Raw genomic sequence first — 14029 nt, forward strand, 5'->3', positions numbered from 1 at the left:
TCAGCCTCGTCCGGACTTGTCCTCCCACTAAAAGTAGGTGGACGGTGTTGTAAAAAGTTTTCTAAGGTCCATTCCTGAATCTTATGAGGTTGAGCTTGCATAGACGTGTCATTCTCAGATAGGCCTTAAGGCTTCCACATGTTCTCTTTGACTGGCTTCAGAATTCAGCCTGGCCGCTTCTAATTGTTGTAGAGCCGTTTCGTGCTGTTGCACTAAAGCAGCGCCCTGTTGTTGAAGAGCAGATGCGATATCCTCCAAAACCCATGCCAAGCTAGGCATATTAGAGGTTTCACAGTTGGGTTGTGTGCGTGTCATTTCTCTGTTCACACATAGAATTATTGTCATTATGATTCATAATATGAGTTCGTAGGATAAATCCACAACTCTTAGGTCGTCATAAGGACGAACCGCTCTGATACCATTAATGTAACATCCCATAATCTCACACTTGATAATTCATAATTGATATATTGTAGCATTACATTTAAGGTAACATCCCATAATCTCACACTTGATAATTCATAGTTGATATATATATATATATATATATATATATATATATATATATATATATATATATATATATATATATGTTTTAAACTCAGATTTCAACTACAAACTAATAAATATAACTCGAATTCTTCTAATTTATTCTTCTATCTCTTTCTTCATTGGAACTGAATCAGACGAAACTCCTTCATCTGCTCTCGTATAACGAATTATACAATCATCGCACATACACAAACACAAACAAGTAGGGTGAGCTAACATGCAACAAATCATTTATAAAACATACATAATTACTTTGATACACTCAACAAACCTCATATAATAATTATGTCAGACACCTTCATACCATCATACAACAATCACATCATAAATACTCATTCCATCATACCACAATCCCTAATAGACACTCATCCCACAATACCCAATAGACACTCATCCCACAATACTCAATAGACACTCATTCCACAATACCCAATACACACTCATTCGGATGATACGTTGATGAGCGGTCACGAAAGGTTATAACTAGGAGTAGCTCCTGGCAGACTTCCAGTGGAAGGGACACATGGATGAATCGAACATACACCGGAATGAGAGGGATCCAGAGACTGTATAGGTATGGGACTATACAGTTGAAGGATAACTTAAAGGGATTGATTTGGCTACCCATATCAACAAAATGCATTTACTTTTCGGTAGCCTAATCCATTAGAACTCGATGGTTAAGCGTGCTTAGCTTACAGTAATTTAGGGATGGGTGACCTTTTGGGAAGTTTTCTCGGAAAGTGTGTGAGTGAGGACAAAGCACATTGGGGGCAGTCAATATTTCCTGTAAGTTGTCGGGGGCTGGTAGGCATAAGACACTCGGGCACTAACGAGGGCAGGGAGTGATCGCCACGTGCACTTGATGGGGTTCAAACATTTGACTAAAAATCTTCTCCAAATATTTGACGTACCACCATGAAAAAAAATGTTAAAATGAATTAGTTTGGAATTAATATTTAGTTTATTTTTGGTTTGTTATAACATTTTTATAATTAAATTAAAATGAAAATTAATTTAGAAGTTGAAATTTTATATTGAATTATTTGAAAGATATCAATATATAATAAAAATATAATTTAGATTAAAAATACATCGATATTAAGTTTTAATTAAACAATTTAACATGTAAAATTAGTTGTAAAATTAGTAATTTTCTCAGTTTATCAAATTAGAAACTTTAGTTCACTTGTTAAAAACTTAAAAGATGTTTATATGGTTAAGTTTGCTTGTATTATATATATATATATATATATATATATATATATATATATATATATATATATATATATATATATATATATATATATATATATATATATTTAAACATAAAAAGAAGCCAAAATAATAGTCCATTAAGTCATTCTTTTATTGGATAAATTTCGATTCATTGTGAGTATGACGAATAAATTGCGATGACAATAAAATATTATCTATTGAGGAGAAAATTTGGCACCTCAGTGGAATGATATTTAAAATTGCAGATGAATTTATGAAATTAAAATTTGAATATAACTTGAACACTAAAATGAATTAAGAAATCTAATAGTTGATATTAATTATTTAACAAATGATAAAATAAATTCAAGGGGTGTTTTTTATAAATTTTTCACTTATAATCTGTAATCGGAATCTCACACTGAATAATTCATATTTTATATATTGTAACATTACATTTACGGTAACATCCTGTAATCTCACACTTAAAAATTCATAGCTGATATATGTCTACACATGTTTTACGCTCCTATTTGAAAAATCCTTAATCATAACTTAAGTTCTTCTATCTCTCCCTTCCTTGGCACTGAGTTAGACGATATTCCTTCATCTGCTCCCGTATAACGAATTATACGATCATCGCACATACCTAAACACAAACACAAACAAGTAGGGTGAGCTAACATGCAACCAATCATTTATGAAACATGCATATTTACTTTGATGCACTCAACACACCTCATATAATAATTATGTCGGACACACTCATACCCTCATACAACAATCGCATTCTAGATACTCATCCATTACTTTGATACACTTGACAGACACTCCTTCTACAATACCCAATAGTAATTCCTTTCACAATACTCAATAGACACTTATCCCAACGATATGTTGATGAGCGATATAACAGGAGGTTTTGCACTTGTGATGTCATTCTTAGTCCCCTCACTATGTCCAAAACCGACACATAGACTAGGACATCCTGCCCTCCATACCATTCACAAGGTTAGTCCCCTCGCTATGTCCTAAACCGGCACATAGACCAGGACCTCCTGTCCCTCTCACCATATAATTCATCCTTCTCTACTTGAGACTGGATGATTATTATAGAGTATAAGGATAACCTCCAACTTCATGACCCTCAACATCAACATATACGCACATACCATGTCATTACGGAATCTCTCCTCGAAACTCATACCATGCTCACATTCCTCAACTCATATTTTACTATTACGAAATCTCCCCATAATTCTCATACACATACCATGACATTACAGAATCTCTCTGCGAGACTCATACCATGCTCACAATCCTCGAATCATATTATACCCTTACGAAATCTCCCCGTAATACTTATACATGTTCAGATGCATAAATTCAAATCCAATAAGAGAAAATCCAACCATCGCATAAATCATACAAAATGAATATATCACAACAAATTAACAATAGTAAAATATTACCATAAATGGTCACCAGAGAAGAATCAAATGTTTGACGAATCAAACTCACCATAAACGCTAGTACATATGACTAGTCACAACTTACTGGATTGGACTAGGGCTGCTCTATGATCAGGGATGTACCAACTCCGGTTTTTAAGATTCCTCTATCCTACCATCACAATTATAATTCATATTTCGTATCTACCACAATAACATGAATTCATTCCAACGAGACATATTGCACAATAGTTTAACAATACTTAATCTGTACAACAAGATTTAAGTTAAAAGCCTGTCGAGTAGACTTCCAGGAAAGAGAGGTGCGTCACAATTGACAACTTAAGTACCAAGTCTTTCCTTAGCCAAAGTGTTCCTCAACTAGTTTTTAACAAATTTCTTATTTACAGATTCAAAAAAATAGCATATAATACTAACATCAAAATTCAATATAGATAGGCATACAGTAAGCATTAACAGTATTCACACATAATTTCAAGACATGCATACTAATAAACAATACTAAATCATAATATAAAAGCATAGAAGGTTAGCTCCCCTACCTCTATTCCAGACTCCTCTTGCTCCGAATTCGTTTTTCCTGAAAACCCTTCAGAGCCTCTACTCTTCTTGCAACTAAAAATTTCTTCCCAACTCTTTCTTCTCAATTTCTCAAGGTTTCTCACTTGATTCTTCCTCTCTTTGTGCAAAATAGCCTCCCCCTCATGGCTATTTATAGTCCAAAAATTTTACTATTCATCAAATTTTTTAATATTATTTATTTATTTTTATTATATTAATTTCTTAATCACCATTTACATAATGGATTCATAATGGATTCCCCAATATTGATTTCAAATCTGAATGCTTTTTCCATTATCAATATTTTAAATTTTATTTAACTTTTTCGTTTTTTTTAAGAAAAAGGTAGAAAAGAGTTTGAACCCATCACCAAAATTTTCTACCAATTAAGCTACCAAAATTTCTTATTTAACTTTCCACATTTTATAAACTTATTATATTTTCCATTCACAAAGAAATTTATTACTACTAGTAATAAAATTGTTACTATTAAGATAATTATTTTTCATGAGTCTTACATAATCTAACTTTCACTTTCATGTAATTGAAACCAATTTACTCTATTTGAGGTAAAGTTTTACTAAAATAATTCACATTAAATTAATTAACATATGAACCCTTTTAATTACATAGAAGAGATCAAGACAGAAAGGAACAAATCCATATCATCAATAAGAACCCATTACAAAATAAAAATGCACAAAAAATAATTTGTTTTAAAAGAAAATAAATGTGTAGAAAAACCTTCCTAAGTTCTGTCTGCTCTGTTCTTTGATTTCCTTTCTACATTGCTACCCTTTCAACCACATTTCTATTTTTCCACATGCTACTTCACAATCATAATCCAGATTTTTAGAGATGAGCCAAAATGGGAGGCGATGAACAAAAACAAGAAGAGACTGAAAAAAAAATATACTAAAGATTTTTAATTGTTTTACTATTCTTAGACATTAATTATTATCTTAGTAATATTCTTATTTATTAGCATCTCAATTCAAAATGTTGTAATTTACAATTATATCCTTACTCTTTTAATAGGATTTTTTTTTATCTATTAAAACAATGAATCTAGGTATAATTGTTATTCTCTTAAGAAATATGATAATAAACAGTGAATGCCATGTTAAAATTCGATATTTTTTATTCATTTATTTATTTTAGCTAAATAATATCTTGAAAATCAACAACGATCGTTATAATATATTAATACGTCTATACGAATTTTGGCTTTAGATGTTTTTTTTTTCATCTTCAATACGTTATGATTTTCACTTGGTCTCTACTAAAAAAATCACTTTTATTTTCTCAAATTTTATTTAAATTATTTTTTATAGGTTTTTTTGCTAAGTTATTTCTAAAATATTTATGGATTTTTGATTAAAATATTTAAAAACTTTATTTTTGTTCATGAAATTCTTTATCACATAAAACATGTTTGCTCTTATATGAATATTTCAAGTCAACAAAGTTAATCTAACAAGCAAGATGAACTGAAAATAAAAATTAGAAATATAAAATAAGGATTAAAAGAAAACTTTGAATATACTTTGAGACATAAACAAATTTAAATCTAAAATCTTTGAATTATTCCTTGTGTTTTTGTATTTTTTTTTACAATTTTAATTTGATTGATAAATTTGTTTACGTTAAAAGAATTTTAAAATAAAAACACTAAAGTGATGGAAACCTAACTAGGGAAGCCATTCAAAGAAGTAGCAACTCAAGCTACGGCCAAGAAAGGGAAGTTGAAAAAGGACTTTTAAAGGCTTTCTTGATTTTCTTTCTATAAGTCTTAGAGAGATTATCTTTTAATATGTTCATATGTTGTTTTGTAGGGTCTAAATAAAGCTTGGAGACCATGGTTGAGCCATCCAAGAAGCTAAACAAGTCAAGTGAAGCAAAGGAGCTGAAAAAAGGGAGAAAATGAAGTTGCTTACGGATTGGACAGTTTAGCTTCCGGAATGGAAACACAAAGCTTTTTTTGGCTTCTGGATTGAAGCTCGCGCCGAACCCAAACCCTACGTGGCCCAGCGTCTGCGAGTGGGTTTCTTCCATGTGACTTGGCTGACTTGGAATGAAGCATGGATCTTGCTTGTTCGAATAGAGAGCGCCTTCTACACTAAATAATTTGAATTTAGGAGAGAATTTGGGTCAAAAACATGACTCATCTTCACCTATAAATAAGAGAGTCATGCCTATGTAAAACTTCACTTTTGAGCTTAGTGATATGTTGCTGAAATTGTTTTCCAGCCCTATTGCTCTTAATTCACTCTTGATTTTTGACTTCTTCACCCTTCCTCTAGCTTCCTTCCTTCGCAGGGAGGCCCTCTCAGCTGTGAGGCCTCACCTACACAACTTATCTTCACCTTAAACACTTCAAACACCTCATTATCTTCACTATTCCGATGCACCTACCTCCATTGTTGTACTACTATGGTTTGGAGCTTCTGCTTGTGTGAATCCAGCTGGGAGTAGTTTCCATCAAGTGGTATCAGAGCTTAGGTCGTCCACGCACAAGGAGCTAATCTATTTCCTCCATTTTCTATTTCATTTCTGCATTCTATTATGCTTTCTGTTTCGTATTTCCAGCTTCTGTTTTGAATCTCTTTTCATTCTGTTTTTCTATTTCCAATCACTATTGTTGTGTTTCCATTGTGTAATCATGTTTATCTTTCATTTTAAATGGTGAATCTTCTTTGCTTGATTCATTTTCAACCTTATTTTTCAATTTCAAGTTTGTCATAGGTCATGTGCACATTCTGATGCAGTTTTAATTCTTTTTATTCCAATATTAATCTGTTCTGCTGTGTTTTTCGGTTTGCTTGAGTTTAGAGAGTTGGAAAAGGTTTAAATCAACCAAATAAGGAAATGAGAACATGTTCTAGCCTTGGTGATATAAGCAAAAGCACTAGAAACTGATTCTGGTTTCAAATTTGCTCAAGGAATTCAATTCTGGTTTAAATCCTTAAATCTGTTTCAGTTGGTTTTCCTTTGACTCTGAAGCTTGGTACAACATTTTTTAGTGTTGTTGATGTGTCTTAAGGTGTGGCAAACCACAATAAGCAATGAAATGCAATATGCATACCTTGGTTGCTCAAAATCCTTAGCAATTCATTGTTTCAGATTTGAATTCTGGCTTTTCACCGTGCTCAATTTATTTGAATTGTGTAATCTGAGTTTGGTCATGCTAAGCATCTCAATTCTAGCTTAGTTCAGTAGAGTTACATCTTCTTGAGTCATTTTAATTGTTGTCCAGCCTTTTGATTCTTTGAAAACTAATTTTTAGTGGTATATTGGTGTATTTTCCTGCATAAATTGGCTATAGCAAGGGTGATTTTCAAATCTTGTTTTTTCTGTGCTTTTGGAAAGCTTGAACAAGTTTAAATTGATGTTTGAAAGTTGCTAGCACTGTTCATTTGGTCAAATATTAGCCTATATGCATATTTGGTCTTTAAACCATCACTTTTTGTGTTAAAAGGGAAGTGAACCAGTGATTTTGAGTTGTAAACAGTTTCTGAGTTGTTTAAGAGTTTGAACATGCTTAAAATCATCAAGGAAAGTTGTTTGGTCATTCACATGAGCTGTTGAATCACTTCCACTCATTTTTGGGTTTAAAACCACCATTTCAGTCCACTTTTTTTGGTGCAGAAAACATTTTCCAACCACTGTTTTGGTATTTTTTTGTTCAAATTCATTTCTGGATTGTGGACAAAGCTGGTTCAATGTTTAAAAATGATATTAAATGATCAAAAAAAGTAAAATCTAGTGATAAAAAGCATATAGAACCTTGCAATCCAGATTAGAAGCCCAAAAACTCAAAAACTCAAAATCTCAAAATCTAAAATTCGTTGGCGCATTTAATCAAACACTTTGGTAAAATATCAAACAATTTGGTCTGAATGAGTTTGTGATCTGCGATTTCGTTTTTTATTGCTTTCTTAATCTGTTCTAGTTCCATTATTAGGTTCCTTTTGAGTGCTTGTTGTTATTCCATCCTTGTTTCCATTTGATTTCCTCATTCTTAGCTTCCAAGTTGTCAAAAAAATTCAGAAAACTAGTTTGAAATTCTGGTGCAGTTTTCTAATTCTGTTTGGTGTGTTTTGAGTTGAATCTTGAAGTGCTGTGTTAGCTATTGTGAGGCATCCAAAAGCAGAAACCTTCACCTACTCAGGTAGCATCTTAGGAAGTGGAAAGGGGGCTGAAGTGGAAACAGAAAGGTTGCTTTTGAGCAGCTGCAATCATGCTGTTCCAGCAGCTAAAATACACCAGAAAAGCTTACTTTGCAACCTGATTTGGAGTGGCAAACAACAACAGCCAAAGATTGAAGTTTCATTAGTTTTAGACATTATTTTAAGCTTATTTAAGTCACATCACGAAATCTTTGCTGTTTAAAGTTGATTTTTGGTTTTTGGTTAAGTGACTTGGGAAAATGCTCTTGAAGCAATTCCAAGATCACATTTGAACCTTGTAATAGTGTAATTTTGTTTCTTTTGTGTGAAAGTGTGTCAAGGGGCTCCAAGTGTCACTTGCACTTTCACTTAGGACCGTCTAGCATTTACATTTTGCATCTTTATTGCTTTCTTTAAATTACTTGTTTGATCTTTTTGTTTTAAGTCTCGTGGTATATATGATAACATAGCATCTAGCTAAACCTTCTTTTGGTTTTTAGGAGCATTTCATTAACATTTGAAAATATTTTGAAAGATTTCTACCTAGAAACTAAGGTAAAAGATAAATCTAAGGAAACTCTGGCTAGGAAGAACTTCGTTTTTAAGCTTGTCTAATTGTGACTCACCTCTTCTTCTTGGGAGCTACTTGGAAACATTTTTTGCCTCTAGAATCTCTTTAGAAATCTTTCACCAAAATAAAGAAAGTTTGTGAAAATCTTTTCACTAATTACTTGTCAAATTTTTGAAAACCTTGTGAAAACCTTTTCTCCATACTTGATAAGGATGAGTCAATCTAGTATCCAAGGGAGTATGAAACCCAACAATGAGAGCTCACAACTAAGAGAGGAATTTGAGCAAAAGTTTCAACAAAGGGATGGAGAGATTAATGAGCTCAAAGAAATGATTGGTCAACTTTTGGTCAATCAAAACAAAGGTAAAAAGAAAGAAGGGACTTCACATAGAAGAATAGAATATCATGGAGATACATCCTCTCCACCTAGTGAGCATGAACAATATAGTAGTCATCGTAGTCATCACAATGATGACCACTATCAAATACCTCCTAGGAGAAATCATAGAGAGAGAGAACATTACCCAAGGAAAACTAGAATAGATCTTCCTCCCTTCCATGGTAAAGATGATATTGAAGAATATTTGGAATGGGAGATGAAAGTTGAGAAGTTGTTTGAGTGTCACCAAATATATGATGAGAGGAGAGTAACAATGGCCTCTTTGAGCTTTCAAGGCTATGCCTTATATTGGTGGACTACCTTGGTAAAAGACCTAAGATTGAGACACCTACCTTCAATTAGGTATTGGAATGAGTTGAGGTCTGCCTTAAGAAGAAGGCATGTACCAGCATATTATGATAGGGAGTTAATGGACAAACTCCATAAACTCCAACAGAAAAACATGAGTGTTGAGGAATATGGGCAAAAAATGGAATTACTCATGTTGAGAGTTGGTATAAGAGAAGAGTCAATCATAACAATTGCTAGGTTCCAAAGTGAACTCAACAATGACGTAAGAGATAAGGTAGAACTTTTACCTTATAATGATCTCAATGAGTTAGTCCAACTTTGTGTTAGAGTAAAGCAACAATTGAAGAGGAAAACTTCCTCTAAAAGAGACTACTCTGATTCTTCCTACCCTAGGAAAGATTCCAAGAGGGAGGGTGAACCCTCCAAATCAAAAGAAGAGGGACCTAGGGAAAAGGAAAAGGAAAAATATCCCTCTAAAGAATCTTCTAAAAATGATAGGGTAAAAGAGACCAAGTGTTTTAGATGTGGTTACAAAGGGAACTATGCTTCTGAGTGTCCTAATTTAATGTCTACTTATATCCTTGAAAATCAAAATGAAGATGAAGATTCTTCTAATGATTCAAACACTTCCATATCTGAGGAAGAAGCCTTACCTTGTGAAGGAGAGTTGTTATTGGTAAGAAGACTTCTTGGAAGTCAACATATAGAACTAGAACAATCACAAAGGGAGAATCTATTCCGCACAAGATGCAAAGTTTTTGAAAATACTTGTTCATTGATTCACTACAAGAATAATTGATATTACCGACGGTTCTAATTCATCGGTAATGTAAAAATCCGTCGGTAATTTTCGTTTACCGCCGGCTTACCGATGGTCAAAATACCGTCGGTAAAAACGTTGTCGGTAACCTTTACCGACGGATATTTCAGTCGTCGATAATTACTGAAGGCTTTTGACCTTTAGTAAAGCCGTCGGTAAATCCGTCGGTAATTACCGCGATCTGGTTCATCTTCTTCTTCTTCCTTCCTCCCTCTGTGTCATTTTTATTTTTCGTTTTCATGAACTCCACCACCAAAAAAGCATCACGCGAGTAACAAACTAATTTCCAAAGAATCAAACAACCAATTTATTTTCAATAGTTAAAATCATAGGGAATCATGGAGAGTTTCTCTGCAATTCTCATATTTGTAAGAGAAATGTTTCTAATCGCAAAAATCAACTTTGCAATGGATCGTCGGAAAAGTTGAGCTTGCCGGAAAAGTTGAGCTTGTCGGAAAGGCTGAAAAGTGGACAGTGGTGGATTGCAACAGAGCAGCGGTGGTGGAGAGCAGCGGTGGTGGAGAGCAGCGGTAGTGGAGAGTAGCGACGGTGGAGAGCAACGATAGGAAGAAGTATTACACTAAGATGGAGAGAAATGAGAAGGAGAAATGAGTTTTTGCCACAAATATTGGCACTAGATGCGAAACTGGGGCCGGAAAATTTCTGCTTTTTTATCGACTGTCAGAAGCCTTCAGTAAATTTGTCGGTAATGTCGTCAAGCGAAATAATGGGCAGGAAAATTTCCGCTCTTTTTACCGACGACCAAAAGCCTTCTGTAAATTTGTTGGTAATGTGCATGTCACTTACCGACGGCCAAAAGCCTTCGGTAAATCCATTGGTAATGTGCATGTCACTTATCGACGGCCTTACCGAAGGCTTTTGACCGTCGGTAAAAAAGATAAAAAAACTGTCGATAGTTCCGTTGGAAATTAAAATATATCGACGGATAGTTATTCGTCGGTAAAAATCCATCGGTAATATTAATATTTTTTGTAGTGATTGTGGATAGTGGGTCCTCTTGTAATTGTTGTAGTTCTATAATGGTGGAAAAGTTGGCCTTAACTACTACTCCTCATCCCAAGCCTTACAAGCTTCAATGGATAAAAGAGGATGAAGAAATAATAGTCAAAACACAAGTAAACATACCTATCTCCATTGGAAACTATGAAGAAACAATTTTATGTGATGTTGTGCCAATGGATGTTGGGCATGTTCTACTAGGTAGGCCATGACAATATGATCATAACTCCACTCATGATGGCTACACCAATAAGATAACTTTTCTCCACAAAGGAAATAAAATAACTTTGATTCCTCTTACACCTCAACAAGTGAAAGAGGATGAAATAAAAATAAAAATGAAAATTGAAAAATAAAGAAAAGAAGAAGAAAGGTTGTATAAGCAACCTTATAAAGGAGAAAAGAGAAAGGAGAAGAAGGTATGCATGCTTTTAAATTCTTCCAACAAAGGTAAATACCTTGAATCTTCTTCTCAAATAAATCACTTTGTTTCATCATATAATGAAGGGGAATGCTCAAAACAAAGTGAAAAAAAAATAAAGGCCAAAAATGCTTATAAGAAAATCTTTTTCAAAGATGAAAGGCCTTCATTCTGTATTATTTTGCTTGCATACATCCTTTTAATAATATTCATCTTTGTTTGTTGTAGATATACTTTTGATCCATGAGGGAAGAAATAGCTCCTAAGTTGTGCTTCTTTATACCTTCCGATTTGAGGACAAATCATTTTTCAAGAGGGAGGGTATGATGGAAACCTAACTAGGGAAGCCATTCAAAGAAGTAACAACTCAAGCTAAGGCCAAGAAAGGAAAGTTGAAAAAGGACTTTTAAAGGCTTTCTTGATTTTCTTTCTATAAGTCTTAGAAGGATTATCTTTTAATATGTTCATATGTTGTTTTGTATGGTCTAAATAAAGCTTGGAGACCCTGGTTGAGCCATCCAAGAAGCTAAATAAGCCAAGGAAAGTAAAAGAGCTAAAAAAGGGAGAAAATGAAGTTGCTTACGGATTGGATAGTTTAGCTTCCAAAATGGAAACACAAAGCTTTTTGGCTTTCGGATTGAAGCTCGCGCCCAACCCAAACCCTGTGTGGCCCATCGTCTGCGAGTGGGTTTCTTCCATGTGACTTGGCTGACTTGGAATGCATCATGGATCTTGCTTGTTCGAATAGAGAACGCCTTCTACATGAAATAATTTGAATTTAGGAGGGAATTTGGGTCATAAACATGGCTCATCTTCACCTATAAATAAGAGAGCCATGCCTATTTAACACTTCACTTTTGAGCTTAGTGATATGCTGTTGGAATTGTTTTCCAGCCCTATTGCTCTTAAGTCACTCTTGATTTTCGACTTCTTCACCCTTCCTCTAGCTTCCTTCCTCCGTAGGAAGGCCCTATGAGCTATGAGGCCTCACCCACACACTTTTCTTCACCTTAAACACTTCAAACACCTCATTATCTTCATTATTCCACTGCACCTACCTTCATTGTTGAACTACTCTCGTTTGGAGCTTTTGCTTGCGTGAGTCCAGCTGGGAGTAGTTTCCATCATAAGGATTCTTAGAAACAAATTTCAAACTTCAACTACTAAAACCATTCTATATCTTCAAAGAAAGAGAAAACAAATTCATAAAATATTTTGTTAAGAGGAATTGTTTTGCATTTATCCAAATGTTTCCAAGCAACGACAAGATTCTTACAAAGATGTAAATGCATTAGAGATTTATTTATTTTTGTTAGGAAAATACGCCTATGCAAATGATTTTTGCACTCCTTTAGATCAATAAGATAAATTTCTTCAGTAATTTGCAAGGGCTGTTAATGAAATCATTGCGAAGAATTCTACGAAACCCACCAATCGAAACTTAAAACAAAGTAAGTTTCTCTTCTACCTCTTCTTCTAGAGTCAAATTGTAATTTTTTTTCCTTGGGTGTTTTGAGTTGCATGTAGTCCAACTCCATCCCAATTCAGTTCTTGCATGTAGATCATTTCAGTGTAGTCCTCAGATCATTAATTTGATCTTTTGTGGCTGTAGTTAGGTTTTCTTATGAGTGGAAGTTGTCGAAAAGTGTGGAAGAATTTAAGGTCTCATTTTGAGGTGAGGGAAGCTGATTTAACTATCTTATAATTTCTATAATTCTATTTCCTAAGTGTTGATTGATTTTAGAATGCAAACTTATCTGAGAATTTGAAAATTCTCTATTGTATAATTTGTGATTGTGGATTGAGATGATTGGAACTGGTGAATTCAATTGTTTGAAATTGAGGGTTGTCGTAAATTGTGTATAAACATGATGATTAATTTGAGTTGATATTTATTTGTGGATTGTTGAGAATTTGGTAATTGGGTTAAGTAATTGGTTCATAATCAAGTCTTGAAGTGGTTAAATTTAATTAGAATAAATTACAACAAAAAAAATTGAGTCATAGCGCAAACCAATCATCACATTTTTTTTGAACTAGTATAACACTAAGCGTCAAGAAGATACCCTTGGGTGCCACCTTTAATAGAGTCAAGTTAGAGAGCTCCAATGACCAGTGCGTTGGGTGTCACTAGGCACTGTTGGCCGTTATTCTAGAATTTAAATTTTATAGAGCTCTAGGGCTTGGGAAGCTAAGCAGAAAAGCTCACCGCTGGGCAGAAGCTTCAAACCGCTAGTCACAAGTTTGAACTTTCTCCTAAGGGTCTTTTGCCATGATTTCGTTGCGCGGTGTTGCTTGGCTTTAGGTAGTATAAGCTGAGCAATTTTTGGTTTTTGAAATCTTTGAATGGAATTGAAATGTTTGATGATGAGAAATGTGATTTATAGAAATGTGACATGTTTAAGAGTATCAAAGGGATTCAATGTTTTGGAGAAATGAAAGTTAATGGAATTGTATGTTTGTTTGAGGGATGTGGTTCTAAGGAAGAGGTACAAACATTTATAGTGTAGTGTTATGCATTAACTAGAGATAAG

The 14029-nt window shown here is 33.9% G+C and overlaps 1 protein-coding gene across 1 annotated transcript in view; it reads right to left on the bottom strand.

Moving 5' to 3' along the window:
• Positions 1–114: 114 nt before the first annotated feature.
• LOC148199529 (receptor-like protein EIX2) overlaps positions 115–14029 on the bottom strand; it is a 34815-nt gene continuing 20900 nt past the window's right edge. The window contains exon 5 of the mRNA XM_088112691.1: positions 115–319. Coding sequence (XP_087968817.1) covers positions 115–319 — 205 coding nt within the window. The remainder of the gene's footprint in view (positions 320–14029) is intronic.

This window comes from Vigna umbellata, chromosome 4, assembly GCF_029865625.1.
Source record: "Vigna umbellata cultivar VRB3 chromosome 4, Vumbellata_1.0, whole genome shotgun sequence".
Lineage (NCBI taxonomy): Eukaryota > Viridiplantae > Streptophyta > Magnoliopsida > Fabales > Fabaceae > Vigna > Vigna umbellata.